This window comes from Porites lutea, chromosome 11 (genome assembly GCF_958299795.1).
Source record: "Porites lutea chromosome 11, jaPorLute2.1, whole genome shotgun sequence".
NCBI classification, from domain to species: Eukaryota; Metazoa; Cnidaria; class Anthozoa; order Scleractinia; family Poritidae; genus Porites; species Porites lutea.
In genome coordinates, this window is record NC_133211.1 from 20,757,341 (window position 1) to 20,782,948 (window position 25,608).

The 25,608-nt window shown below is 40.5% G+C and overlaps 3 protein-coding genes across 3 annotated transcripts; all 3 read right to left on the reverse strand.

The window, feature by feature from the left end:
- Positions 1 to 203: 203 nt before the first annotated feature.
- Positions 204 to 1,695, reverse strand: LOC140952578 (uncharacterized). Its single transcript, XM_073402006.1, has one exon. It carries the CDS (start codon positions 1,640 to 1,642, stop codon positions 551 to 553), a length of 1,092 nt encoding a protein of 363 aa, XP_073258107.1. The 5' UTR covers positions 1,643 to 1,695; the 3' UTR covers positions 204 to 550.
- A 12,710-nt stretch (positions 1,696 to 14,405) lies between these two features.
- On the reverse strand, positions 14,406 to 17,873 carry LOC140952726 (uncharacterized). The gene is made up of 2 exons (XM_073402166.1): positions 17,792 to 17,873; positions 14,406 to 15,385 (listed from the first exon to the last, which is right to left on the reverse strand). Exon 2 carries the CDS (start codon positions 15,371 to 15,373, stop codon positions 14,750 to 14,752), a length of 624 nt encoding a protein of 207 aa, XP_073258267.1. The 5' UTR covers positions 15,374 to 15,385; positions 17,792 to 17,873; the 3' UTR covers positions 14,406 to 14,749.
- Positions 17,874 to 19,382: 1,509 nt separating this feature from the next.
- On the reverse strand, positions 19,383 to 25,056 carry LOC140953319 (uncharacterized). The gene is made up of 6 exons (XM_073402812.1): positions 24,748 to 25,056; positions 24,039 to 24,188; positions 23,360 to 23,482; positions 22,176 to 22,298; positions 19,961 to 20,086; positions 19,383 to 19,564 (listed from the first exon to the last, which is right to left on the reverse strand). The coding sequence occupies exons 1-6, from the start codon at positions 25,052 to 25,054 to the stop codon at positions 19,383 to 19,385; spliced, it is 1,011 nt and encodes a 336-aa protein (XP_073258913.1). The 5' UTR covers positions 25,055 to 25,056.
- Positions 25,057 to 25,608: the final 552 nt, after the last annotated feature.

Sequence of the window (25,608 nt, forward strand, 5' to 3'; positions counted from 1 at the left end):
TATACTTTGACTACGATGAGCCAATCATTTTCATCGAAGATAACAATCTGTATGTAAGCTGCTTTATGAGCTGTCAAATTTGGGAAATTTTAAGTGAGACTCTACTCAGTTCAAGGTAAATTTGCGCAAGCCGGCCTAAACAAGGATAATCACACATGGGTATAGGGCTACACGCGCACGAATAATTTATCACACTAATAAAGCTCATTAACAACTCTTTATTTTGAAAGCGACCAAAAAAATTTACATCCACAAAACTACGGAAATGCTCCACCACGTATAAATTTAATAAACGGAATTTGTAACTCTGCACTATTTTCCCGTGCGACTGTTCGTTTCATATGTGTATATACATCCATCATAATAAATCCTCGTGTAAACTGTACATTAGCAAAAAAAATACACTACTACGTTGCTCGTATGAAAATAAATGTACAAAGCAAATACCAAGTGATATACTATGGCAGAATTCATTCTGTCTTCTGAAAATATTGTCAGTAAATCTTGTTAAAGTATGATCAGGCAAGCGTTTGAACTTGCAGCATGCAGATCACATCCACGAAATGTTTGCAGTTTCTGTACCATCGAGGTACTGATCAAATTCCTCGAGGTTAAAATGATCCTCTTCAGGTATAAGCTCCCTGATATGAGCAAAAGGAAAGAGCTGGCTGGAATCACCGTGTTCAAATTGACTGTTCACGTTGCCAGCCATGAGTGCGTTTAACATTTGTACATTTCCGTGCGAGAGACACTGCATCGGGCTGACAGGCGCCGAATTCGAGGCGGATACGGCGGTGTAAGGCGCTTGTGAAGCCGCTTGCGATTTTGGTTGAAGCAGCGCATTTTGGATGTCTTGCCAGCACGTTGGGAATTTAAAGGCGCTACCAAATTCATTTGAACCAGGACTTGTCTCAGGTGTGGGGAGGCTTATCTCGGACAAATTCGGCAGCGCCGGCGGACCAAGATGGGACAGCTTAATTTCTCCACCGGGAAGACTCATCTGTGAGGAAACCGGCTCAAAGTTCGTGGAATTTAACTCGGATGAACTGAACTGGAACTGTCTACAATCAGCGTTCGAACTTTGGCACGAGACATGAGCTGTTGGTTCCTTGGGAATGCGCACCATCGAGCAGGTCGGGCTGGTACTAGCTGACATTTTTTTACACACTCTCTTCGGGTGTTTTCTTCTCCGCGGGCGATACTTGTAATCGGGGTGATCTTTGATGTGCTGCTGTCGCAGACGTTCAGCCTCCTCGATGAAGGGACGTTTCTGCGACCCGTTCAGTGCTCTCCAAGCTTGACCTAAGATTTTACTTAGCTCCGCGTTATGAAGCTCTGGGTTTGCATCCGCGAGCCGCCTCCTTTCCACTTGTGCCCAAACCATGAACGCGTTCATGGGCCGCTTGATTCTGTCCGAGTCACTCTCCATGTTTAGATCCCTCTTTGGAACCGTTTCTTGCTCCAGCGGTTCAAGCAACTTTGCATAGCCTTGACTCTGTTGCCCCGGCTGAGATGGGTGACGAGCGATCGGATTCTCAAACCCCAAGGGGTTTAATATTCGCATCGAAGGTAGCGGAGCTGGGACTTTCTTATTGCGTACTGTCCGGCGGTCCGAGAGCAACATTCTATCACTTCCACGCATCTCAATGGACTTTGTGTGCCTGTCTCCGTGACCAAACTGAAGCGTGAATGTAATTTCTTCTCGCTTTAAAAAAATTTTGCAGATCAAAGACCCTGCTGATTTGATGCGCGCGATATGCAGCAACACGTGTGATAGATGTGACAGGAGAGTCGAAAATATGCCTTTATATCACGTGGGCAAAATTGAGATATGTTTATGAAATCAACTAATGGACCAATCAAAGAAATATAACTTTGACAGGTGTCAAGTATAGAGATAACAGGCAATCGATCCCGGTGCCATACAGACTATGTCTTGAAAGGATTTGTGGTCGTAATATTTCAAGGGATTTTTACCGAAATATCGGGTTACAGTTGCAAGAGCCTTAAGGTCAAGAACGAGCAAGAAATCAGGAAATATGTCTTTTTGGCTCCAACCCACAAATTCTTTGACAGCGACAGCGCCACAGCGTCGTAAATCCCTCGTAACATTATGTCGACAAGTGGTCAACAGAAGACGGAACTGGAGATATAAAGTTGTTTCCGTCCAAACCACGCCAAGCCCTGCCTAAGTTTTTCTAACCCTAGACAACTCCCTTTCATTCCCAAGAATAAAAATACTGTTAAGAAAATTTCCAAAAATAACGCACATGTAATTTCGAAAAATGACTATGAAATACTGTACTTTACAATCGCACCAAGGTGTGGCAGAAGAAGTCTCTGCTTGCCTGGTTCAACAAATAAACGGATTTCATTGTGACTGACCCAAACTAAGTATTAAGACATTTCTCCACAATCTATTCTTGCCTCTTGGGTAAAATAATCAATGATTTTGCACTGAAAGTTTTCAAAACCACGGTTAACACATAGCTCTTGTCAAAAAAATGCTTCAGTCATATTTCTGTCCATTCACTACACAGTCCAACAACCACAATTTGCTACAGATAGAATTTTTGGGTAGAGACAGGCATTCGGGGGGGGGGGGGGGGGCGAGGGTACTCAACAAATTTTTATACGGGGAGGCTCCGCCCCAAGGTCTAACCCCTTACCCTTTTATACCCCATTTTTTATGAAAAAGGCAACCCTTTCGTTTACATTCTATTAACAGATGGTATCCCTTTCATATACCTTGTTTAGAACTTTGCATCCCTTTTAACTGCTGTAAATGAACTGTCGTTTAAATAGGAATCAATCACAAAAATAGAAAGTTTTCTCGACTTTATACAGCCATAAAATTCATCTGTTAGCCATTTGGGCCCTGACAGACTCAAATGACAGATTTCCCTACCCTTTCACATACTTCAACGAGTAAAATTCGTTCCCTTTCATGTACCTGAAGCCTGAAAAATGTACCCCTTCCGGGCTGAGCCTCCCCGTATAGGCCATTATAAGGAGTACCCCCCCCCCCCCCGGGCAGGTATCCCTGCAATTAAAAAAGAGGGTACCGTTGTGACTGGTGTAAGATCAACTGAAGACAGCGAGAAACTGAAGATGCCGAAATGTAAGGAAAAGAAGAAACGAACTTAAGGTAAAAATTAATGAACTTAACAGTTTTCGGCCCGTATCGATTGCATTCCTTCACTTCATGTTTCAATTTGGAAATCCGGCACAAACCCAAACAACTCAGTCCGTTCTACCTAGCTGAACTTGACTGTAACTTGGACGTGACCATAATATTGACATTAGGATTATAACTTGTCACTGACTCATTTTCTTTATTTTCACACTAGGAAGTTCATCATGACACTATTACTATAATGAAAATTAAGATTATCATGGTTATATTACCGATTCAGCATGAAAAATGGCATGCAAAAAGGTATTCTAGTTCCGACAGACTGACCGGGAGATATAAACGACCCAACCCTTTTTTCAGTCTTGATTCCCGTGAAGAGGTTACTGATTTCACTGGGATCTGAAAGACGTTTGTTTTTTCAGCAGTGATTAGGGTATGGTAATGTCCGGGGCCATTTCTGATCCCAAAAACTTAAAGTGGACTTGAGTCAAAACTCTATACCCTTGAATGATCCGGCTTGCACGCAGTCCCGGTTGTACTCTCTAGTCAGCAAAATAGCAAAAACCATTTCAAAATATATTTACTATCCTGCAGCTCGATAATCAACTGATACGATTTATTTTAAAGACGAGCTATAAAACACATCATCGGCGTGCACCAGTCCCGGGTTCAAAAACTGCATTCAAAGGCGCGCACTGAACTAAAAATTCTCCGTTATGCAGTACTGTTTACATTCTTTAGCCTTCTAAATGAGATAAAAATAATTATCTTATGTGAAACCGTTATGTACAGCGCTAAAATCATCCATCAAACGATGAGCCGGCATATATCCCTGATAAGACTGGCAAAAGCTACTTTATGGCGATACACCAAAGAGACCGACGGTATATGAGCCGGCAAAGGTTGAAGAGTGTAAAACACTGCACTCTTAATGAATGAATTTTAATCTTGTAAAAATGAAGTCGAACATGTCGTTACTGTGAGTATTCGAGCGGGTATTTAGTCTTCCAGCTCGAATGATTTCTACCCTGAATATAATCATTCTCCCTACTAAAAGCCGACAATAATGGTTACATTGAACCCAGGTGAATTCTCAGATCTCACTGTAGACTATCTATTTTGTGACGCATCTTTTTCAAATACTGTACATAAAATGGGTGTTGACATAGAACAATCTACTCAAGAAAGGACCACGTCTGTAATGGCGTCAGCTATGTTGCGTAACGACGAATCATTCAGCGTTTTTTTGGACGAAAAGTCAGACCTAGGAAATAAAAGCCGTAGTCATCGGTAGTCAAAAGTTGACAGACCTTTTGGCGCCAATGAGCCCGGTTGACAGCCAAATCTATGGCGTAGTTTTGTACCAATATTTACTGTTATTGCCTTACACACATTATCGACCAGTTCCGGTTACATGAAAGGTACTCAAAAATCGGCAAATAAAGCTGACAGCTTGGGCGGACCTCTGATCAGTATACGATTAGCTCAGGTGATAAGGTTTTTGTTTTTCTTTCTCAAAAAAATAAATCTGGCAAAATAAGCAACAGAAAAAAAAGACTTGTGTCTGCTTGCTCGTGCGTTACCTTACAAGCGCAACAAAATCTGCGCGGCCACGCGCTAAAAGAGTTGTAGGATGTAAGTTGGTAGAAAAGCAAGCTCCTTTAACCGTGCATCTGCTAAAGGCTGGCGTGTATTAAAGACCTCTGAAAATGTTTAAATAGGTTTCCTTTTGCTTGCATTGCTCCGAAACCGAAATATCAATTACACTAAAAAAGGAAACTTAAAAAAAACCTACAAAAGATTGCATTTCAATGGGAAATAGATTACAATGTGTGAAGTGAAAGAAAAGAAATGTTTCAAAGAGTGCAACGTTTCTCTTTAAGGTTAACCAACACAGGCTCATGCACTTTCGCGATCAGGATTCGCAGGCAGAGGAACGTAAACTCGTGCGTCATTTAAATAACTGAATATAAATGAAATCGAAAAATTTTCAGTTTCCATTAAAGGTCAACCAACGCAGGCTCACTTTCGCATTAAGGATTCGCACGCAGATGAGCGTTAACTCGCGCGTCATCGTACCTTGAATTTACAAAAGTGAATATAAATGAAAAAGAAAAATTTTCAGTTGATATACATGTAAATTTGGTTTAAGTCCCTTGATCAGTAGATGCTCTTGTTTTCAGTTTCTCACACATAAATTACAAAACAGCTGCGTTTTCTCGTCAAAGACTCTGTATACTTTATTTTATCGGCTTACTTACTTATAAATAACAAGATTATTATATTTGTCGCTGATTGCAGCCCCGTCTCAAATCACGGTGAGGTTCAAGGTGCATTACACAGCGGAGAGCAAAAGTAGAATAAAACTGTCTCATTTCCATCCACTTTTTCTGTCTCAAATTTGAAGTCATTAACAGGCAACTAATAAGCTAATAACCTTGCGACTCAATCAACCTACAGCTCTAGTATGTGTTGAAGGCTACGTCTTCCCTTCAGCTGATAAAAAACTCGAGCTAAAAATTTTTTTTTGTTTAGGAATTTTGGTCGTTACCACTTTCCGCAAAGCTTCCGACCTGTCTCGCTTTGGAGACTACCTTCATTTCCGCTCTTAGAAAGGGCTCAGCGTTTACTTAATCACCGTAACCAGTAATCGGCTCCTGCCGTAACCAAGATGTCAAGAACTATTAATGGCTCCCACTAAATTCCCCGGGGGTACTCCGGTAGGAAATGGGAGTAGATGCCCTTCGTTTTGTCCAGAGATGTAAACTGCAAATGTTGCTATAACAAGCACACTGTGTATCGCTTATGTCTGCTTTATGGAATTGAGAGGACCGAAGAAAAACAAAATGGTGAAAAGAATGAAAGAAAGGCCAAAAAAGAAGTATTCCACGACAACTGCTGTATCCGAAAAGGTAATATAGTTATTAAGTCCCAAGAGTGATCAACATCAATTTTCTCCTACGAATATCCATACATCGTCAAGAGGAAAGATTATTAGGTATTTAACAAAATGATCTCCGAGGAAAATACAACTTTGAATGGTCTTTTATCAAATTCTCGCAACTAATTTGTAAGGAAATGTATGGAGATCAGTCTGGAGAATTTGCATACGGATATTAGAGTTTAAAGGGTTAATTCCAATACATGACGAGCATCATCCCGCGCTTTTTACACAATTATGAGAGCCCTACTCTCTCCCCCCCCCCCCCCCCCTCCCCTCCCCAAGTCCCTCGACGTCCTCCTCGACTTCTCTCTCACTTGGAAAACCTATTCCGTCAAATTATAAGTGAGTATCAGGGTGGCTTTCAGGTCCGATCCCAAGCTTGCTGGCTCCCGGCCTTTTTTCCCACTGAAAAAGAAAAGGACGAAGGTTTCTTTTTCATCTGAATTTTAATAGAGAAGTACAGTCAGAAGCCATCAGAAGACACTATCCCATGTGAATTTCCCCCAGACCCAAGATTTCAGACTTATCTAACTGGCACAAATAGAACAAATTAAACCATCGATCAGAGGTTTCTTTGCGTATGCAATGTCAGTAAAATCGTCTCAGGTGTATTAAAGGGCGGAAACAGTTTTGTCTGAAAAGGATATTCCGGAGTTTTACACTGATCATGGCCCACTTGGAAATTCGATAAAAGTGAGTTTGTCGGAAATAGGGTCAGGGTTTAAACCTTCTAACAGACAGCAAAAGAAGTCATTAACTCAAGACAATTTTTTTTTTCTTGTATGGAAAGGCCATATATCGAAAAGCTTTCATCATAGAGAGATTTTAACCTACAGGCTCTTGGTTAAATACTGGCAAAATTCACAACTATAGCATTGACTCCTGATGCCGGGAGAACTGTGCATTGATGAAAGCAGCATAAATGAATAGTCTCGTTGAAGTTTCTTAAAAAAATTCCTCCAAGAGGAATTTGCTCTTTAGCCTGTTTGTGTAACAAAATACCTTAAATCGTATAAATGCAAAGCACTCTACGGCTTTACTTCGTCTTGCCAAACCTTTCGAATGCTAATGTGATGAACCCCAAGAAATCTCCTTAAGAGATTTTTTTATGTTACAGCTTGCCACTCAATATCTTATAAAAGTGACTTATATTTTGGCTTTTTTTATTGAATTTTTTTTATTGAATTTTCCAGGTGGAGGGGCAGGGAGCAGGGAAGTATACATGGGAAGGCTAGAGTATACGAAGCCTAACAATTCAGTCACTTTGGGATGGAACTGGGAAAAAATGCTTTAAGTGGGACTGTGTGATTTCCTTTGTTCCTTATAACCGGCGTAGTAATGGCTACCAACTGATGGGCTCGGCAGAATACCGTAGTCAAGATGCCCCCCCCCCCCCGCCCCACCTTCCTTCCCCACTTTACAGCGTACATTCCTCTTTCGTGGCAGTAATTCAGGTTATTATTCCACTACATTCTCGTGATAAGTTTCTTGAGCCCGAGCCCCGGGAAGGAAGTTATTGATGGTGCAGACAAAGTGTTGTGACTCTTAAAGGTGTCGAGTCTTGTCGTTCGTCGTGATACTCAGAAAGAAAGACAAAAATTAGGAAAATTATAGCAATTTCACAGCTCAAAGTCTGCGTATGTTAGCCATTTAAAACGTCCTTAGAATTAGGTAATTCACGTGTGCTTGTCGCGTGTGGAAGAACAAATCGATCAGCTATTAGCGCGTGTCTTGATCGCCTTAGCCGGTTTCTTTACGACACTCACCGTAACTTTTCGAATTTCTGACACACGAATGATTGTACAACATAGTTACATTGTAAGTTAGTTACCGGCAAAGGTATCCACAAAGAACATGGCTCGAGTGTTGAACGAAGTTATATATTGAGTAATGATATACTTCGCATTTGCTAGCCAAAAGCAAAGCTCCTGATAGCACCGTCATCGGTCTCTAGTATACGTGTATACGAACCGACTAGTTCGCCTCAGTATCCGTTTGATCTTGCAAACAATAATCTTGTAAGAAATAAATACGTAGCGTCTAGATCGAATTCACGGTTTGTTTAACTCTGGTAGAATCCCATCATTTTTGTGACAAAATTTCTAAAGGGGAGTTGCTGGTTCAACGCGTCAAAAACTAATAACTGAAACTTAAGAAATGATGCAGAAAAATATTTTAAATCAGATTATTTAAGGGGTTACGAGGTTAGATTATTTAACGTAATGATGTTTAATTTCTAGCAAAGTTTATCAAGCCTTTATTCTTTTATCTTCATTAAACACTCTCGTTCATCTTTTGCATGTTTTACGATGCTGAAATAAAAAACGATGTTGAGTCGATTGAAAGCGAGTCTATAATTGATAAGTAACTTTGACTTAACAGGTTGACTCAGTTCAAGCCGGTGGATAATAAGGTCTTGCTACCTAGCAACTTGCTACTATTCTTAGAGTTTTAAGGCGCTGATTCTCCTGCAATTTTTTCGTTCGATTTTTGCTGCATTTTTCTTTATGGATTGTGAGGTATCTTCTTTGCGATTTTAATCTTTACGCAGCGGTTATCGCGTAGGTCACATAAGATGTGAACAATCCCCCAGACTGGCCACTGCAGCTGTCGCCAAGAAAGTCATCTTTTAATAACGTAAATGACGAGCAGGTTAGACTGAAAAATGGCAATTTCACCACAAGCAACAAATCGTCATGAAATCTTGCCACTGGCTTCATGACTCGCGATTTGAAAGTGATCGATCAAAAAATAGAAGGAAAAAACCTCATGTAAAAAGACAAGACTTCTATATAATTTCACGCGAAACTAAGACAATTTGAGGTATTGAGACGCCTGTGGAGTAGTGTCATTCGGAAAGTTAGTTACACCTTTGTTTAATTTAGGCTTGTTTAAGCATAGCCCGCAGTCAAATTTGATCACTGAAATTTGTAATGTTAACAATTTTCCCGGATTATAATCTTCACCGGTTTTGGGCGGATCCAAGACCTAAAATATTCTAGAACATTTTCAGCAAAACTATTTTATTGCCAAGATTTAATTTAATAAGCACTTGACGTGATGTCTATAGGTCTGCAAATGGGGCAGCTTAAAAGTATAGGTCTTAATTTAGTTTAATCTTTTAGGTATGAAGAAAAGTTCGAGAAGCATTGAAAGATATACAAAGCACACCACACATGTTTACAGGTAGGTGGTAACTTGGATGTGTATTAAGTAAGCTACACATTGTAGGTCCGGAGAGTTTTGAGTGCACCAGTGCATTGGTGGGGTGTAGCTATTTCTGCCTAAAGTGCTCTTGAAACAAAGCTGTTTTTATGGTCTGGAGAGGGGCATGGCCAAGGCGTCTAGGAGACGGTTTTCATCTCCACTCCCCCGATACTTATAGCGAAAATGGATATAGTAAGATACTAAATTGGCTGAACTCCCTTTGAATCCGTTAAAACCCTCTCAGATTATGAACATCCGGAAACAATTTTGGTCTGAAATGGGTTTAAAGTTGAGAGACCACCTTGGAATATCTTTCTCGGAGAAAAAAGATGAACAGAAAATTGGTAAGTACCGTAATTTTATTGCACATGTGAAGAAAACTACGGAAAGCTGATTAGATATCAACTGAATGGGCGTTTTATCCAGGATTTTTTACCCACAGCCTTAAAGGAGCCACTCACGAGCTGAATGCTTTCAGTCGCCACACTTTAAACGTAATTCTCACTTACTCTAACTTGAAGTATTTTCATAGCTAAGTTTTCCACTTCATTTAGACGCTATATAACAATCAAAATAACTCATAATTGCACGGGTGTAAAGTCACTTACTTATTGATCTATGCGTTATAGCAATTTTCTTTCTTTTTTTTTTTCAGCAAGCGTTCACTTACGTCGGGGGTCTTTATTTGATTATCATTTTGTTTGTTTGGTTCTCTATACCCATTTATTGGGTCTGTGGGCTAAAACTCGTTTGCACTTAATTGCTGCTCAAAAGTTTTAATATCTAAAAACTAACCAAGTCAGCTGCCAAGTGTCTTCGGACAGCGCTGTTGTACCTACAAGTTCTCGCCTTCGTTTACGCTTGTAAGGTATGTGAAGCGCTCTTATAATGATGCTATTATAAGTCGATATCTGTGAGCGCACACGCCGCTCGTGGCTTCAAGTAGATTAGTTTTAAAAACCCTACCACGCAATACTTTCTGATGCTATACAAAACATGTCGGCAAGGAAAAGTGATGAGAAAACCACAGATTTAAAAAAGTGTCATTTAACCTAATGCACGGCCTTCACAAAATAAGAGTAAGTCGGTATAAAGATAAATAAGCCATTTTATTATCCAAAAACCGCCGAGATACACAACTTAGCCTAAAAATAATAGCCGATCGTTATCAGATACGGGCGTAAAACTCATCAGAAGACATCCTGACGCTGATTTAAATAAAGATATCAGTTTTAAATAGGGCTAGTTTTTACCCTGAACGGTTGTGGTACCACGTCAGTCGGGGAGTTGACGAAATCGGAAATTGTTCATGGTACGAGGAGAGTTAAATTTCCTTTCAATCCTGTTTACAAACGCAAGTGCTTTCCAAGTCGTTGGTGGGTTCTTTTTCGAAGTGAAATGTGTGAGTTCCACACTAAGTACAAAAAAAAAGTGTTTTAATGTGATTATCGGTGTAAGTAGCAGATGGGTCAGTTATTTATGGCCACAAAGAAAAAACAAATTCGAAGCTTTATTCTTCTTGTAATTCACGCACCATCACCAAAGCAAGAACAAACATAATTCAGTAATGAAATAAAGCCCCAGCAAGGTAGACTTCTATCGATTTTAGCTCCTGTAATATAATAATCATAATAATGAGAAGAAGAAGAAGAAGAAGAAGAAGAAGAAGAAGAAGAAGAAGAAGAAGAAGAAGAAGAAGAAGAAGAAGAAGAAGAAGAAGAAGAAGAAGAAGAAGAAGAAGATCTTCCTCAGCCTATTGACATTCATCCATGAGAGGCTTAGGCTCGATTACCAGCTGCTTGTGGAAAATGAGCCCACACTCATTCCCTTGGGGGGAGAGGAGGTCAGGGGCAGCTTATACACCAGGATAAAGCCAATAATTTCAATCCTTCCACGTCATAAATCATTGGTTTCTACTTCGTAGACCCATTCCTCACGATGCGTTAGGTACGTGTGGCAATCTACTTGTAGAGGACCGAGCTTTAAAACAATCGTGCCTTGTGGTAGGTCATTAAACAACTTTATCTAGATTTAATCACATTGATAAAATCCCATTCGTAAGCGACGCTTAACGGGTTATTTAAGGCGTTACTTCAATGTCTTATTAGTCAAGGCAGCTGGCTCAGTTCTGTTGGATATATTTACAAGGGTCTGGACCACACACCCTCCCCACTAGGTCTACCATTCAATGAAACCATCGCATTGTGAACACATTGTTTCACAGCAATAAATATTATGGACACAATTTCCACTCAGTGAGTTTGGATCGAGGAACTTGTAAATGGTAAGTGTTAATTGGTCAGGGTAAATTGTAATTTGTTTACCCAGGTAGCACTTAGGAATTCTGAAGAACTCGTTAAAACATGTCCATGCGTTCCACATCAACAAACTGAACCCAAATATTGCATTCAATGTGAGGATTCAAACCCAGGCCACTTGGTGGAAGGCAAGTGCTCTAACCGCTGCACCACCCTTGCCCTCCTTGCTCCCCTTATCTATGTATCATAAATGACTAAAATACTTTGATGCTGCCTCAGTAGGGAGTAGAAACAAAAGACTTTGATGCTGCCTCAGTAGGGAGTAGAAACAAAATACTTTGATGCTGCCTCAGTAGGGAGTGGAAACAAAAGACTCTGATACTACCTCAGCAGGGAGGACAAACAAAATTTTTTACGTTTTACAAATTTTTATACTCTTGTTTAGCACTGAATATCATATGATTTTTTTCAATAGACAATCGTTTGACTTAATCTATCGCCATCGATCGGTAAAAAAAATCCATAATTAACGTATTATTACTCGTCCGCTCACTAAATGAAATGCCACTCCTGTCGTACCTCCATTGTTTGTTCTTATTCTGGTTAGACATTATTTTGTTGTCCTTTCACTGCAGAGGGACAGGACATAATGATGGCCCTTATGAATCTTATGCCGATAATGAAGGTCCTGCTAGGTCCTTACACATATTGGCTCAGTTGCGCCCCTTTAACAAACATGTCACTGGATGTTTAAGGTAGGGCCCTTTCCTTCCCTCTTGTATCCTTAAATTTCACTTCGAATTTTCACAATAGACCATTTTACAGTTGTGGACTTCACACCCTAGCCTTCGAGTGAATGTGAGGCTGACGGTGACCTTGTTTTGATACAAAACTCCTTTGCTTTGTTATGGAAATTGTCCTTGAAAAATACTAGTTAGCATAAGAATAACTTGATTTACATAATAAAGCAGAAAGGTTTGTATCAAAACAAGGTCACCGTCAGCCTTGCTTCCATCCGTAACTGTAAAATGGCCTATTCTGAATTATTAACGAGCACAGTTTAAAAGCTGTACCTTGGGTGATAATTTCGGCGCGTGGCTTCTACCGAAGATGTGTCGGCTCACGGTCGACCCCGAAGTTGACCTCGAAGCATCCCGCCGCAGGCGTCAAAACAATCTCGTTCCCAGAGGCCGCGATCCTTTTGGTCAGCGACGGGGATCGATTTTTCCAGCGCAGGACAAAAGGGACCCCTGGGGACGAGGTTGGCGTCAAAACCCCCCATCTGAGACGGCGGGTCTAATGCGCAGGTCACCTTGCTACACCACTTGTTTAAAATCAAATTCTTTTCCTTTGTCTCAACAGTTGATGCACTGGATATCAATGAGCAATAAAGACCAATGAATATGTCAACGGCCTAGAATTTTGCCTCACAAAATTAAAAACATTTTGATTTTATGGGTGAATTTTCCCCCCCAGCATGAAACCTTACGTAAACTTTTTTACTGTTACACGCCTAGCTTGTGATAAAAAGAAACTGAATTCCGTCGATTATAATTGGACATAGCAAGCTGCCACAAGTACAACAATTCCGGTATATTATCGAATATCCATTTCCTGTTGTTTTTGTTGCTTTTTAGACTGATACAAAGAGCGAAAAACATCGGACATGATAGACGTAGAAACTACATAGATCCATGATTGAGAGGGGCCGGATATCCTGATAATTGGTTCACGCCTTAGATAACTAGTTTGTGGTCATTGTGATTTCTTGTTTTTTCCACAGATGTCACACGTATTTGGCACAAAAAACAGGAAAGAAATTTTGATTTGTAAGCACATTCCCAAGACACAAATTTCAAAGTCATGGTTTATTTACAGGCAAGATTTTTTTTTACTGAGCAATTTTCCTTACTCGGTCGTCTTCGAGGCTGATTTTGTAGGCGTAACAGCACAGACCGGCTGAGTTCAGTTTATTCTTCAGCGTTGCTCAAGTAGATTAAGGCCTGGTTTTAAGTCATTTATGGTTTTTATGTACATTTCGTTTCTAGCATCTTCGACATTTATACTGTTAATGGAACGATAAAGTACAACTGAATATCACTTGTTTGTAGTTATGACACAAGAACAATAGATGGGGTTGTGCATTGTAAATGAATTATTAATGCCATGGTTGCAATCAATTGAATCTAGCTTAAAATGCGCGCATTCTCATTTGATCTTAACAATGGTTGTCCATGCTTACCTCACTCTCAAAATTGTAACTAAAGATTAGTTATGTTAATTCAATCTGATTAATTAATCTCAACGCCCAAACAATGAGTAGAGGCCACATGATTGACCATGGTATATATTGGCGTAAGGGGCCAAAGAAGGTACCACGTTTTAAGAGCATAAATTCTGTCTTGCCCGGGTGTGCTGTTAAAATAATTATTTGGACACCAGTTAGTGACTTTATTCTGAATTAAATTAAGTGAAGCGGCTGCCGTGTCAGGATTGGGGCAAATTACGTATTATGGTATCGTCAGTATACATACGCAGTTCACCGTCACACAGGGTCTGGCAGGGTATTTTCGGGATTCGGGATTTGACCAAAATACGGTGCGGGAATCGGGAAAACGATAAATATATTGACGGGATCCGGGATTTGACTGTTCCCCGGGAAGCGGGACTCGCCAAAAATTGGGCACGGGATGCGGGATTTATGTTTGAGTGTCTGTCGGGAATGCCGGAAACCTTTAAAAACACGCGTAAATTCAAAATATCAATCGAAAGGATCAACCTACATCTTACATTTATTAGCTTTTGTAGAAATTAGACTTTCTAATTTATTTTTCTGAGAAAGAAAAGCGGTATTCGGGAAACTGATGAAAAACGTGGGGGATGCGGGATCCTCGCGAAAAAGGGGCGGGAATGCGGGATCAGGACCCCCCCTTCCAGACCCTGTTCACAGGGCTTTTCTTATCTTCTTCTTCTCTCCTTCTTATGCTCTTGTTTAAACTGTCAGATATCGGTGAGCATAGTTAATGTGAATGGCCTCTGGATTGAAAACAAGGCAATCCAGACCAAAAAATTCAACAGCAGCAGTAACACCAAAAAAACTTTCCCGACAAGTGCAATGTAAGTGCAACTCCACTGCTTAGCTAATTTCTTTTTTTACATTTCTGTAGCTGTCACCTCTATTGGATAACTTTCTTTTACTGTAAATCAGCGCACCCACAGGTTTAACGAGTAGGCGCTGGTCCCGGAACCACCATCATTGCCAAAATCTCTCTCAAGACCACCCCCGAAGTTAGCGCTGTTAGCTTCTGTTACCCCAATCCCGTGATCAGCACGTGAACAACCAGATCCGCCACCACCAATCATCATTACAGCTCCATCACCAGCACTATAGTCGCACCAGAACCCGATATAATTAGCACCTTGGATGCTCCCAGAGCAAGTTGTCGTCTTAAAACCAGAAGTTGTTTGGTATTGTCCGCCGTATTGGACCGCACATTTTCCTAGACATTTGTTGCTTGCCCAAACTTTGCTGTTCCTGAAGTTACCATAGCTTCTTATCTTAGATCTGAATGTCTGTCCGCCCAAACAGTTACTTGTGGTCTTCAACAAAGCGGTCTGAGGGTCATCACTGCGCGTAATCATGAAATGAGTGCCGGTGACAAGCCAGAATGCTGGAGAGATCATGTCAGTGTTGCTTGAGGGGACAGTTGTATCTCCATAAGCAGCAATTTTATCGTACCACCATTCTCCAGTATTTTTCATCCAGTTTCTGGAGTCAGCGTTAGAGAACCGAGCCACGAGGGTCCAACCCTCTCCATTAGCAGTCATGTCACAATACACCTGAAGGAAAAATTTGAGCCTTGACTGAGTTTGGCGGTCATACGCCATTGTAGAAACAAGAAGGGGACTGGAACACCGCAATTCTTTCTTGGCGCGTTACTGGGGACGCGCCAGTCAGCTACTGGACAGCTTTAGATTCTGAGACGAGGACGACTACGAGTACAAGATTTTCTCAGCACTAAATAGTGCTCTTGCATGAGCCAGCGTCATTTTGGCTGGAAAACGTGATAGCTGTCGTCATTCTACTACGCGTTTTCGCGAAAATGTCGTAGTTACGGGAACAAGTTATCAAATTTGAGAATTTTAATCATTTTTCGACCCGGGAAGGGCTAAACCTCCTCTAATAAAAATAACCACACTGATTGTTCCGTTGAAAAATTGCACAATGAGGCTTCTCGGGTTAAATATTGGTCAGTATTATGCGGGAATACGCGAAAAAACTTTAAGTTAAATCTCGTACTCGCAGGTGTCCTCGTCCTCAAATCTAAAGCTCTCTTATATTGGCAAAAGCACAGAGGCAAACCATTGAGGATAACTGAACATTATTAACCACAAAGGACTGCAAACGAATATACAGCATATTCGTTTTCGGTCCTTTGCAGTTAAAGTGTAGTTGCTGCTTATTGATTTTCTGGGGACCGTAGATCTTTTTTATACAGGGACACCCAAAGACGGTTTCCTCCTAAATATATTGAAAACACTTTTTAGACTATTCAGAGTACTCTTAGATCTCTAGAAATGCATTCTAGGAGGCGCTATATATTGGTACCTGTTCGGTCATCCTAGGCCGGGAACTTGAGTCTTGTCGACTGAAGTTACAATGGCAATGGCTTCAGTATTATTTTCCCGAAAATTTCGGGAAAATTTAAAATTCAATTTAACGTGTATTACGAAAATGAGAACTTTTCTAATTCTTCCCTCCATCATATTTTTTAATCCGAAAATTTTACCTTTCCATTGTTTGTACGAATAATAGCCTAACCTGAGGAGTGAAATGTAAAACATTAAAAAGGAAATCGTAGCGATTTTTCCGCACAGATATATTACAGAAAACAGTTGTTGGGTTCCCCTGTTTATAGATCCGATATGCTATACATCTTAGCATGGTTTTGTCCACGTTTTTCAGGGAAAGGTTGGTTTAGTCATCCTATATGTCTTCTTTGCGAGACACTAACTCAACTCTTGCCCTCCCAGAGGTGTGATTTGGCGTAATTTTGGCGAGTGTGACGGTCCAATGTTAGGGTGAGTGTGCGGAAATTTTCTCAATACAGCCTATACAGCCAGACAAAAGTTCCGACATTTCGCGACGCCGCTCGTTCAGTTCTTTGCGAAATGCCCTAAGAGGAACAAGCGCGGACATTCCACACTGATGGTGTGTCACTTACCCCCGGGGGGGGGGGACTCCGGATATGAAACGGGTCGGGATGCTCGTCGTCTCGCTTAGGGGAGTAAATTTCAGATTTTGGTCTCACTTAAGGTGTTCTCGGCAAAACGCCATCATATTTAGCCGTGAAGGTCTCGTTTAGGGTTGCACGCGAAAAAAAATAAAAATACATATATTGTCTGTGTTTTAACATGGTCTCTTTTAGGGGTCAAAAACTACGACGTGAAAATGCCTAATTGCAAGTTTTATGGAGGACGTAAACAAGCGACGACGAATCTCTTTTTCTCTCTCTAAAATCGAGTGCGGTCCTCAAGAAATCAACTCCAGGGAAATTCGCAAACACTTGCCATTTTCAGCAAATTGGAACAAACGCGACAAAGATTGAAAAAATGGGAATTCATTTTAAAAGTGACGTTTTCGCTGCCGTTGCCGTCATCGATGCTAAAGCTCCCTAGTTTCTTCCGACGAAGACATATATAGAGGATATTACATGGCCGCGCGGAGATACGAAATTTCTTTTCGAGTGTTGAAAAATATTTCACTCGTTCGCTGCGCTCACTCTGAAATATTTTTTCAACATGAGAAGAGAAATTCCGTATCTCCAAGCGACCATGTAATGTTCTATTTATTATATAAACAATGAAATAATGAAATACCAAACCATTTTGGTCTGAAAGGTTTCTTATGAAGCCATAACAACGGTGATATTTTCACATGTGAAGATAACATGTTATTTTCACATGTGAAGATATCAAGTTTTCGCGCGGAAGCTCACTTGGTATTTCATTGGTGTTTATATAATAAAATTTATTCTCTTAACCTTCATAAACTGTAAGAGGCGAACGAGTTAACCATCCATTACGCCAGAAGTGTCAATTTTTTTTTTTTACATTTTTATCTGAATGAAGCCGTATCATGGGCCAGGTTGTACATTGCTTTCTGCTACCTTTTAACGACTGCCCATTTAATAAAAAAAATCGAACTGGTCAAATAATCTCGAAACTCAGCCGAAACGTACTTACCGGAATTGAGGAAGAACTTGTTTGAAGTTGATAAATTCCGTCAGTTGTCTGTGAATTTGCTCTTCTCACTGCACAGGAACTCGTGTCTTACGGGAGCAAAGAAAGACAAGGAAGAAAAGTAAGTAAAGGGGGGGGGGGGGGGGGGAAGAAAAGTAAGTAAAGGGTGGGGGGGGGGGGGGGGGGTGTTACCCTACTTAGACTGTTCACAACCCAGCCCCTATTTTTCCGTAAGATCGTCGAGATTGAGCTCACCGTCACTTATAGCAACCATCAGGGGTGAATTAAATAAAACTATTACAAGTGTAATTTACAAGTCTTAGTGTAGCTATTGTTTTTAGACAAAAAAAACAATGCGTACACTTGTAAAAGTTTTGAATTTGTATAGGTAATAGCATGGTTTGTAGTGATATTTGGCATAAATACCATGAGTGATATTTCAAAATTGTTATACGTAATTTCACTCGCCTAATGGCTCGTGAAATTTGAGACAATTTTGAAATATCACGAGTGGTATTTATGCCAAATATCACGTACAAATCGTGTTATTATTTGTTTATACTACTACTCGCAAAAGGTTGTAATTTTCACATGTAGGTATTTCAAATTAGGCTGAAATACCACTGCTCTAAGCCAATTAAATTGCAGAAATTTCTCATGTAGTAGTATAAACCCTTAAATTGGCCCTAGGAGTCTGAAGCCAGCTCTTGAGGTCGCGAGTTCAAGTCCCACCCTGACCGCTAACTGAATTTGTTGTCCTTGTCCCAAGTTCAAATCCTCGGCCACGGTTGTGAAATAGCCAACTGGTTCGCCTCCTCGGTATCAGTTGGGTTTCTTAGACATGCTTTTTTAAATAAGGTTTGAATTATTTGAATGAGACGCGAAGTTGACTCCCGGTTGCCGTATGAAACGTAAACTCCTGACGATGAAAACAAACAATTAAACAAACAAAACAAAACAAAAACAAAGTATGTTACAAGTTTCCAGACCTTGCAGCAGAATTGCGACCACATATTAAATCTCCTTACTTTTAAATCACTTTAATTTGTTATTTGTCATTTTTTTCAAGTAAAACGCAATATAGTTGATTCTGAAGAGGAACAGTGAGCTAAGGTCATATCCGGTCCTTCCCTTAGTAATGTGCTCGAATTAGCGCCGGGGTTATTTATTTGTTTTTTTGTTTTGTTTTTTGAGTCAATAGAAGAGGGGCACTAATTCACAGGAAGGGTGCTTAGTGTACGATTTCGCTCACGTTTCGCTTTGAAGAGTCGTCTAAGCCTGAAAAGACTGCTACTTCCGTGTGTAGCAAATACATGTACCGTACATAGCTTACAAGAGATAGCTCTTGCAGGAAAATTATTTCTCCTGGGCCCAGCTAGTTGTTCGAAGACCGATTAGCGCCAACCCAGGATTAGATTTTTATCCAGGGCTAATTCCTTCTTTTCAAAAGCTTTTTCCAGGATAATTTTCTCGATTCTTTTTTGAGCATCGAATCATTTAATTATTGAAAAAAGAATTCAACTTAATTTGCTTTTTTAACCCTTTATATCTGGATTGAACTTTCGCACTAACCGTGGGTTATCTTAACTCAGCGTTAAACAAAACCCGGCCCCAGACCAGTGATGTGCCATGACAGTAACATCGACATACCTTGTTCGCACGTATTTCCATCTCCTATAAACCCGGCATTACAAGAACACATATAAGAACCAGCATTGTTCTGACAGTTGGCATTGACGTCACAAACAGAAGGTGAGGCACTGCACTCATCTATATCTATGGATTAAAACGGAAAATTTTTTAAAACAGCCAGTGTTGGCATAAGCTCGTATCAGAGCCATTTGTTGATTTTGTGGCATTTTTGGGCTTACTCTGGCCTGAGAAAACAGCCGATCTGGGGAACGAGCGCAGAAATTCCACACTGATGACGTTTTACTCCCCATATCTGGGTGATGCTTCTGATTGGCTAACCCCTATTTCCCTCGCGGCAAGACCAATCAGAAGCACCGCCCAGATCAAAGGAGTGACACTTCATTAGTGTGAAATTTCCGTGTTCATTCCTCAGACGTCATTTTGTGCATGAAAACTTGTGGTAGTGTCAAGGAATGTCGGCTGTTTTCTCAGACTACAGGTCCACTCCGGTTGTTAGACAAGTAAACGGTACAATCTTACCTGTACACGTGTTCCCATCTCCAGTAAATCCAGCACTACAAGAACAAACATAGGACCCTATATTGTTCTGACAGTTGGCATTGGGGACGTTACAAACGGAAGCTGAGGCACTACACTCGTTAACATCTATCAATCAAAACAGAAAATATTTAGCAATAGGCACTCTTCCTCAGTAGCATTCCTGTCCTTTGGCCGATAACTTTTTCAGCACATAGCGAGCAGACTCTAGAAATAGAAGCGCTGATCCAACATTCTCGCTCCTTTTTCACGGGAATCCCGCATCACGAACTTCTTTCATTACTATCCCGAAAATCGTTATCTCCCCCAATCCCACATCCGTTCCCCCTTGGCAAATCCAGCAGTGTACATGTGTTTTGGCCAAATCCCAGATCCCGGGAGTTTCCTTCCAGACCCTGATATAGCGACCCAGTGGAGTCTTCCCCTGGCCGCCACCCAGAAAATTAAGCAAGCAGAAAGAGCCTTAGGGACCGGTCATTATTTATCACCTGGGGGGGGTCGGAGGATTTTGGGGGGGATCACTTGATTTTTAGGAGAACAGAGAGGGGGATCAGTCGTAACTGAGAGCCCAAAAGGGGGGATCACTGACAATTTTGGAAGGATTCAGAGGGGGGACCACTCAAATCTGCTTGAACAATGCCAGTTTGAAAGCATACAACATAAATGTGCCCATTCTGCTGGGAGATGATAGCATGTGCAATCTCAATTTGTTCTAACACAACTTTATTTAAAAACGGAAGTCTGTCACACTGGCGAATGTGTGCATTTCAATTTATATCGAGAAAGCTTTGTTTTAACGCTTTTATATTTTTCCTTTTATAACGTGCTCATGACTTAGCTAATATTCATCTTTAAACATGACAGATGAATTCTAAATTGTGAACTATATAAACTTCTGATAACTGAAACATTGTAAAAAGCGTGTTTGTTTAAACATAAACCATTTATCGCTTCTCCAGGAATGGGCGTCCTGTGTCATCTCTATACTAAATTCGATTCAACTGCTTCATCTGCCTCATCTTGAGCCTCATCATCCCATTCAACAACTTCATTTGCCTCTTGAGCCTCGTCATCCGATTCAACAGTAACATTTAGTCCCCTTCGGCAGGTTGACCCTGCGCTTTGTGCCCTTAAAATGGCCGCTACTTGCTCTAGATTTTCTGCTTGAGTCGCTTGTCCTTGGTTTTTCGGACCTTCCTCTTATTTTCCTTCTTTCTTCTTGACATTGTTGATTTTCTCGCGCACAAAGGAAACTTCTTTGACAGGTTAATATGCGCTGTTGTCAACTTGTTGGATGCGGACTGAAGTTCCTCGCGCAGTGTAGTGATTCGCCTATGTGCTTCTTCTAAATAGGCCAACTCATCGCCTGCAAATGACTTTAGAGTGTGGTCCTCTGAAAATTGTCGCTAAATATGACCTGCTGATAGGGACTTGGCGGACTGCTATTTGGCACTCTAAAAAAAGTAACTTTGCAGTTTCAAGCACTGATTGCAGTTTCAAGCACTTTGCAGTTTTAAGCAAGATTGCTTGTATGTCAACTGAATTCATATGTCTGGATCCAGACTAGAAAAAGACACGGATCAAGAGACACTTTTAAAAAAAGACTGCGCAATAACGGCTTTATTATGCTGTAAGTACATCATAGTTAGAAATACTACCTGTATATGAACGTTTAAAACACTAAATATACACGTCGAAAGGTGAATATGGGTACAAAGACATGGGGGGGGGATCACGAAAGTTATATATAGTTATGAGGGGGGATCACTTCAATAAAATAACCTTTAAAGGGGGGATCGGCTAAATTTCATCGTGTTTAGCCCAAAATCCTCCGACCCCCCCCCCCCCCCCCCCCCCCCAGGCGATAAATAATGACCGGTCCCTTACCAAACAGGAACAAGGCTATATCGGGGTAAGCCCATTGCAGTTTTTTGGGGCGCTTGTGGCCTAGTTCAATTGTGAGCAAAATCAAACGCAAAGAATACCTTTTCAGTGGCTGTTCACCATGATTGATATGATTCTCGTGAGAAAAATAGTTCCTATCAAAGCGTATTAGAACTATCTAAATTTAGATGCATTTTGGCATTTTTGGCTACTTTGGTTTATTGTTAAACACGAAAGTTGAATCAAAGGAACAATGACAAATATAAATGGTGCAATCTAAAAAGAACTGTAAATGAAAACGGTACGATCTTACCTGTGCATGTTTTCCCATCTCCAGTAAATCCAGTGTTACAAGAACAAACATAAGAGCCTACGTTGTTCTGACAATTGGCATTGACGTGACATACAGAGGGAGAAACACTGCACTCGTTGACATCTGTGGACACAGCAAATGTAAGAGACAGTGTTCTTTAGTAAAACTTTCCTATCCCTTGTTTTTCTAGTTACCATTGTGGCGTATACTCCAAGGATAGAAGATAAGGAGACCCTGGGAACGATTAACTATACTTCTCGATGTAACTGAGCGAACCACCGCATTCTAACTCAATGAACCGTTATCCAGGAACACTAAGCAACTGTGTCCTGTGAAAAATCTGTTCGAGGAAGCAAATAGATTGCCTAGAGATTTTTTAAGCTTGAGAAAAGCTAAACATTTCTACATGACTGTTCCATTTTTGAAAGATTTTGGCGGAGGAAAATGGGTTTTGAGCAACTGGCTCCACATGTTTGACTATTATTCCTAAGAAAGGACCCCCCCTCCCCCTCCCACCCCAATTTTCTTCTTCGAAAATAGTGACAAAAAAAGAGGAAAATCAGAAAATATCTTGTTTCTGTAAACTCTTTCAAATACCATCTAACATGTCGAAAAGTCTAAAGACGTCCTAGGATAGCGCAATTCTAGAAACTTAAAGGCATTGTAGATAGCCTAGTAAGGGGAGTCTAAGACCTTTGGAAAAAGCCATGGTTGGGAGCCTCGCTTTTAACTTTTGTAGTTCAAGCTGCATTTGGACCATTTTAAACGGCTTTAGTTAAGAGATGCCGCTACACTTTTTGATATCAAGGTATATTAGTCAACAAGATAAAAGAGAGAAAAGGGAACCCCTGTTTTAAGCATTTACAATCAGTTGTATCTGTTTAATAAACGAAGCACGTTTAAAAGTGTGCAGCATGAGTGAGTAACGGTGCAACAGACATTTTCAGAGCTGCTTCAAGCCTCTGTTTCAAAGCGAAGATAAGTGCGAATCTATTGATATGAAAATTTTTTATTCCTCTGCAAATAAAATGTATTTTTTACAAGAAAGGTTTTGCATTAAGCCTCGTTATGAAAGTGAGAATTTTTGGAACTCGGAAATGGCCTAGTGCATGCTTTTCTATTCAAGTTAGGTGCATGCGAGAAATGTGATTATTTTTGCAGAACCGTATTTGTATTCATCTTACCAGTACAGTTCCTACCATCTCCAGTGAAACCAACTTTGCAGGAACAAAAATAGGAACCAAGGGTATTGGTACAGTTGCCATTGATGACGTCACAGACGGCTGGCGCGGTGCACTCATCGGCATCTGAAACAGGCACACAGTCAGATTATAAGGAATGTATACGGTGATACCACTTAATAGATAAAACCGAAAGCAACTTAAACTGGGCTGGTATCACGTCATTCATCTGAGGTTATGTTCACACTGTACTATACTGGACAACTTTTGCGTCGGCAGGAAAATCATTCCGGACAGGACTTCTGTTCACACATTAGAACGTCACTTGATCTAGGCGCGAGTTCGGTAACGGAGCGAAGTGGAGCGTCACATATGTGATTGGTTCTGTGGCACACTTTGGTGTAGTGTGAACAGGTCTTCGGACAGTAGCACAAGTAAATAAGTAGAAAGACGACTGGAACGAAAGGATTGAAAGTGAGGGTTGACATTTAGAGTACCAAACCCTCTCGGCTAACAGCTCCGGCTGCATGATGTTTGATGTGTGTGGACGAATTTTTCCAGTTCGGTGTCGTTGCTGTTCATGCTATACCGGAGAACTTTTCGAGTTGCCACGAAAAAGCTATTCGGTACAGAGTGAACATAACCCTGAGACGATCTATTACGGACTCGTAGAGTCACTGACCTTCTGTTTCCATATTGCAGGGAAGAAGAATTATCTTGCCGGGTAGAACCGAATCAAACCAATAGTTACCACTGACTGCTTGTCCAAATTCACTAGCTTTGATTTCTTTGCAAGTTTCGACAGGTATCTCAGGAATAGAACCGAGTGGGACTGCAAAGCAAAAACTGTAATATAGTTGCTGCGAGGTCTTGATTTCTGACCTCATTACAGTGTTCTATATAAATGCACTGAAAACGAAGTGATCTTCATGTTGATCTATTGTTATTAGTCTTCTATTATTATTATTAGTGGTAGTAGTAATAGTATTGTGCTTGTTGTTTTGTTGTTGTTGTTGTTGTTGTTACTTGTCCTCCGACCATCCATTTCAAGTTTGTTATGAAATGCGACAAGTGTACAGTACTACAAAGTGCGACAAGTTTATTTCAAATTGCGACAGGTATTACAAAGTGCGACGATTATAACAAAGTGCGACAGAACACCCTGTTCTGGTAAGGCACAATTCCTCAACGCCATCAAGGCTGGCTTTGGGTCATTAAAATTAACCACTTTTGTGAAATGTATCAGTCTATACGAGATTTTTTCTCGCATTGGCCTGTAGAGAAAAACTTCATACTTTCCCATTCTTAGTACTTTCCAATTTCTTGTTTAGTTTTAGTCTGTTAGTCTATTTCCAAGCCGTCAAGGACGTATCGTATTAAAAAAAACTTGCCTGATTTTGCAGTTCTTTTAAAATAGTATCTTTTGTAGTCAGGAACAAAATTTTCAGGCCTGGCTTCCTTGGTCCTGTTGTTAAGTTCACACACGTCTCTCATGATGACATAATTAAAGCTTCGACATCTGATGTCACTGTTGCACGCCTGAAGACATTGATAGGGCGTTGATACCTTTATCGTTTTAAATATATGTCCTCTAAGCATCTTGCCAAATATAGAGTATTCTCCATTGTCACAATGCTGAGGAATGACTTTGTAAATCATGTGACACAGCGTAAAGGATAGTAAAATGTGGAACAGCATTGTTGAATCCATTCTGTTGATAGTAAGGGTAACTATTTAATATCGATAACCAAATAAATTAAACACTTTCTTGAATACTTAAACTTTGCGGCTAAAAATTCAACAAAAGTTAATAATTTCACAAGCTGATCAAGAATGAACACATGAATAAACGTTTAACAGACGAGACAAAAACCTGTCCCAGAATACAGGCAGCTACTGAATAGATGGCTATTAATTTCTTTTCTTTGTACTTTGTAAATGGAAGCAGTACTCATCTAACTCTTCACCGCACACGCCACCTGAAATACTTGACTTCCTCGTCCACTCATTTCTTATCATCTCCATTCTTATATAACCTCGCACTCTCAGTACGAGGCCTTTCTCTTTTTCCTCCCCTCCCTGCAGTGGTGCCCTCACAATTTTAAGACCTCTTTTAAGATTAACCTTTTGTATTTTCATAATAAATTAATGGAATTTTGAGGGCTGTACGAAGGCGAACCTAAAAGTCTTCAAACACGTCTAAGAACTTCTAAGCCAAAAGGGCGATAATAATACACCACAGTAAACTTGAA

Coding starts and splice junctions, on each gene's coding strand:
- LOC140952578 (XM_073402006.1), bottom strand. CDS start 1,642: ATGCGTGGAAGTGATAGAATGTTGCTCTCGGACCGCCGGACAGTACGC.
- LOC140952726 (XM_073402166.1), bottom strand. CDS start 15,373: ATGACTGCTAATGGAGAGGGTTGGACCCTCGTGGCTCGGTTCTCTAAC.
- LOC140953319 (XM_073402812.1), bottom strand. CDS start 25,054: ATGCTGTTCCACATTTTACTATCCTTTACGCTGTGTCACATGATTTAC. Junction 23,483..24,038: donor CTGCAATATGGAAACAGAAG/GTCAGTGACTCT, acceptor TGCCTGTTTCAG/ATGCCGATGAGTGCACCGCG. Junction 20,087..22,175: donor AGATGGGAAAACATGCACAG/GTAAGATCGTAC, acceptor TTTGATTGATAG/ATGTTAACGAGTGTAGTGCC.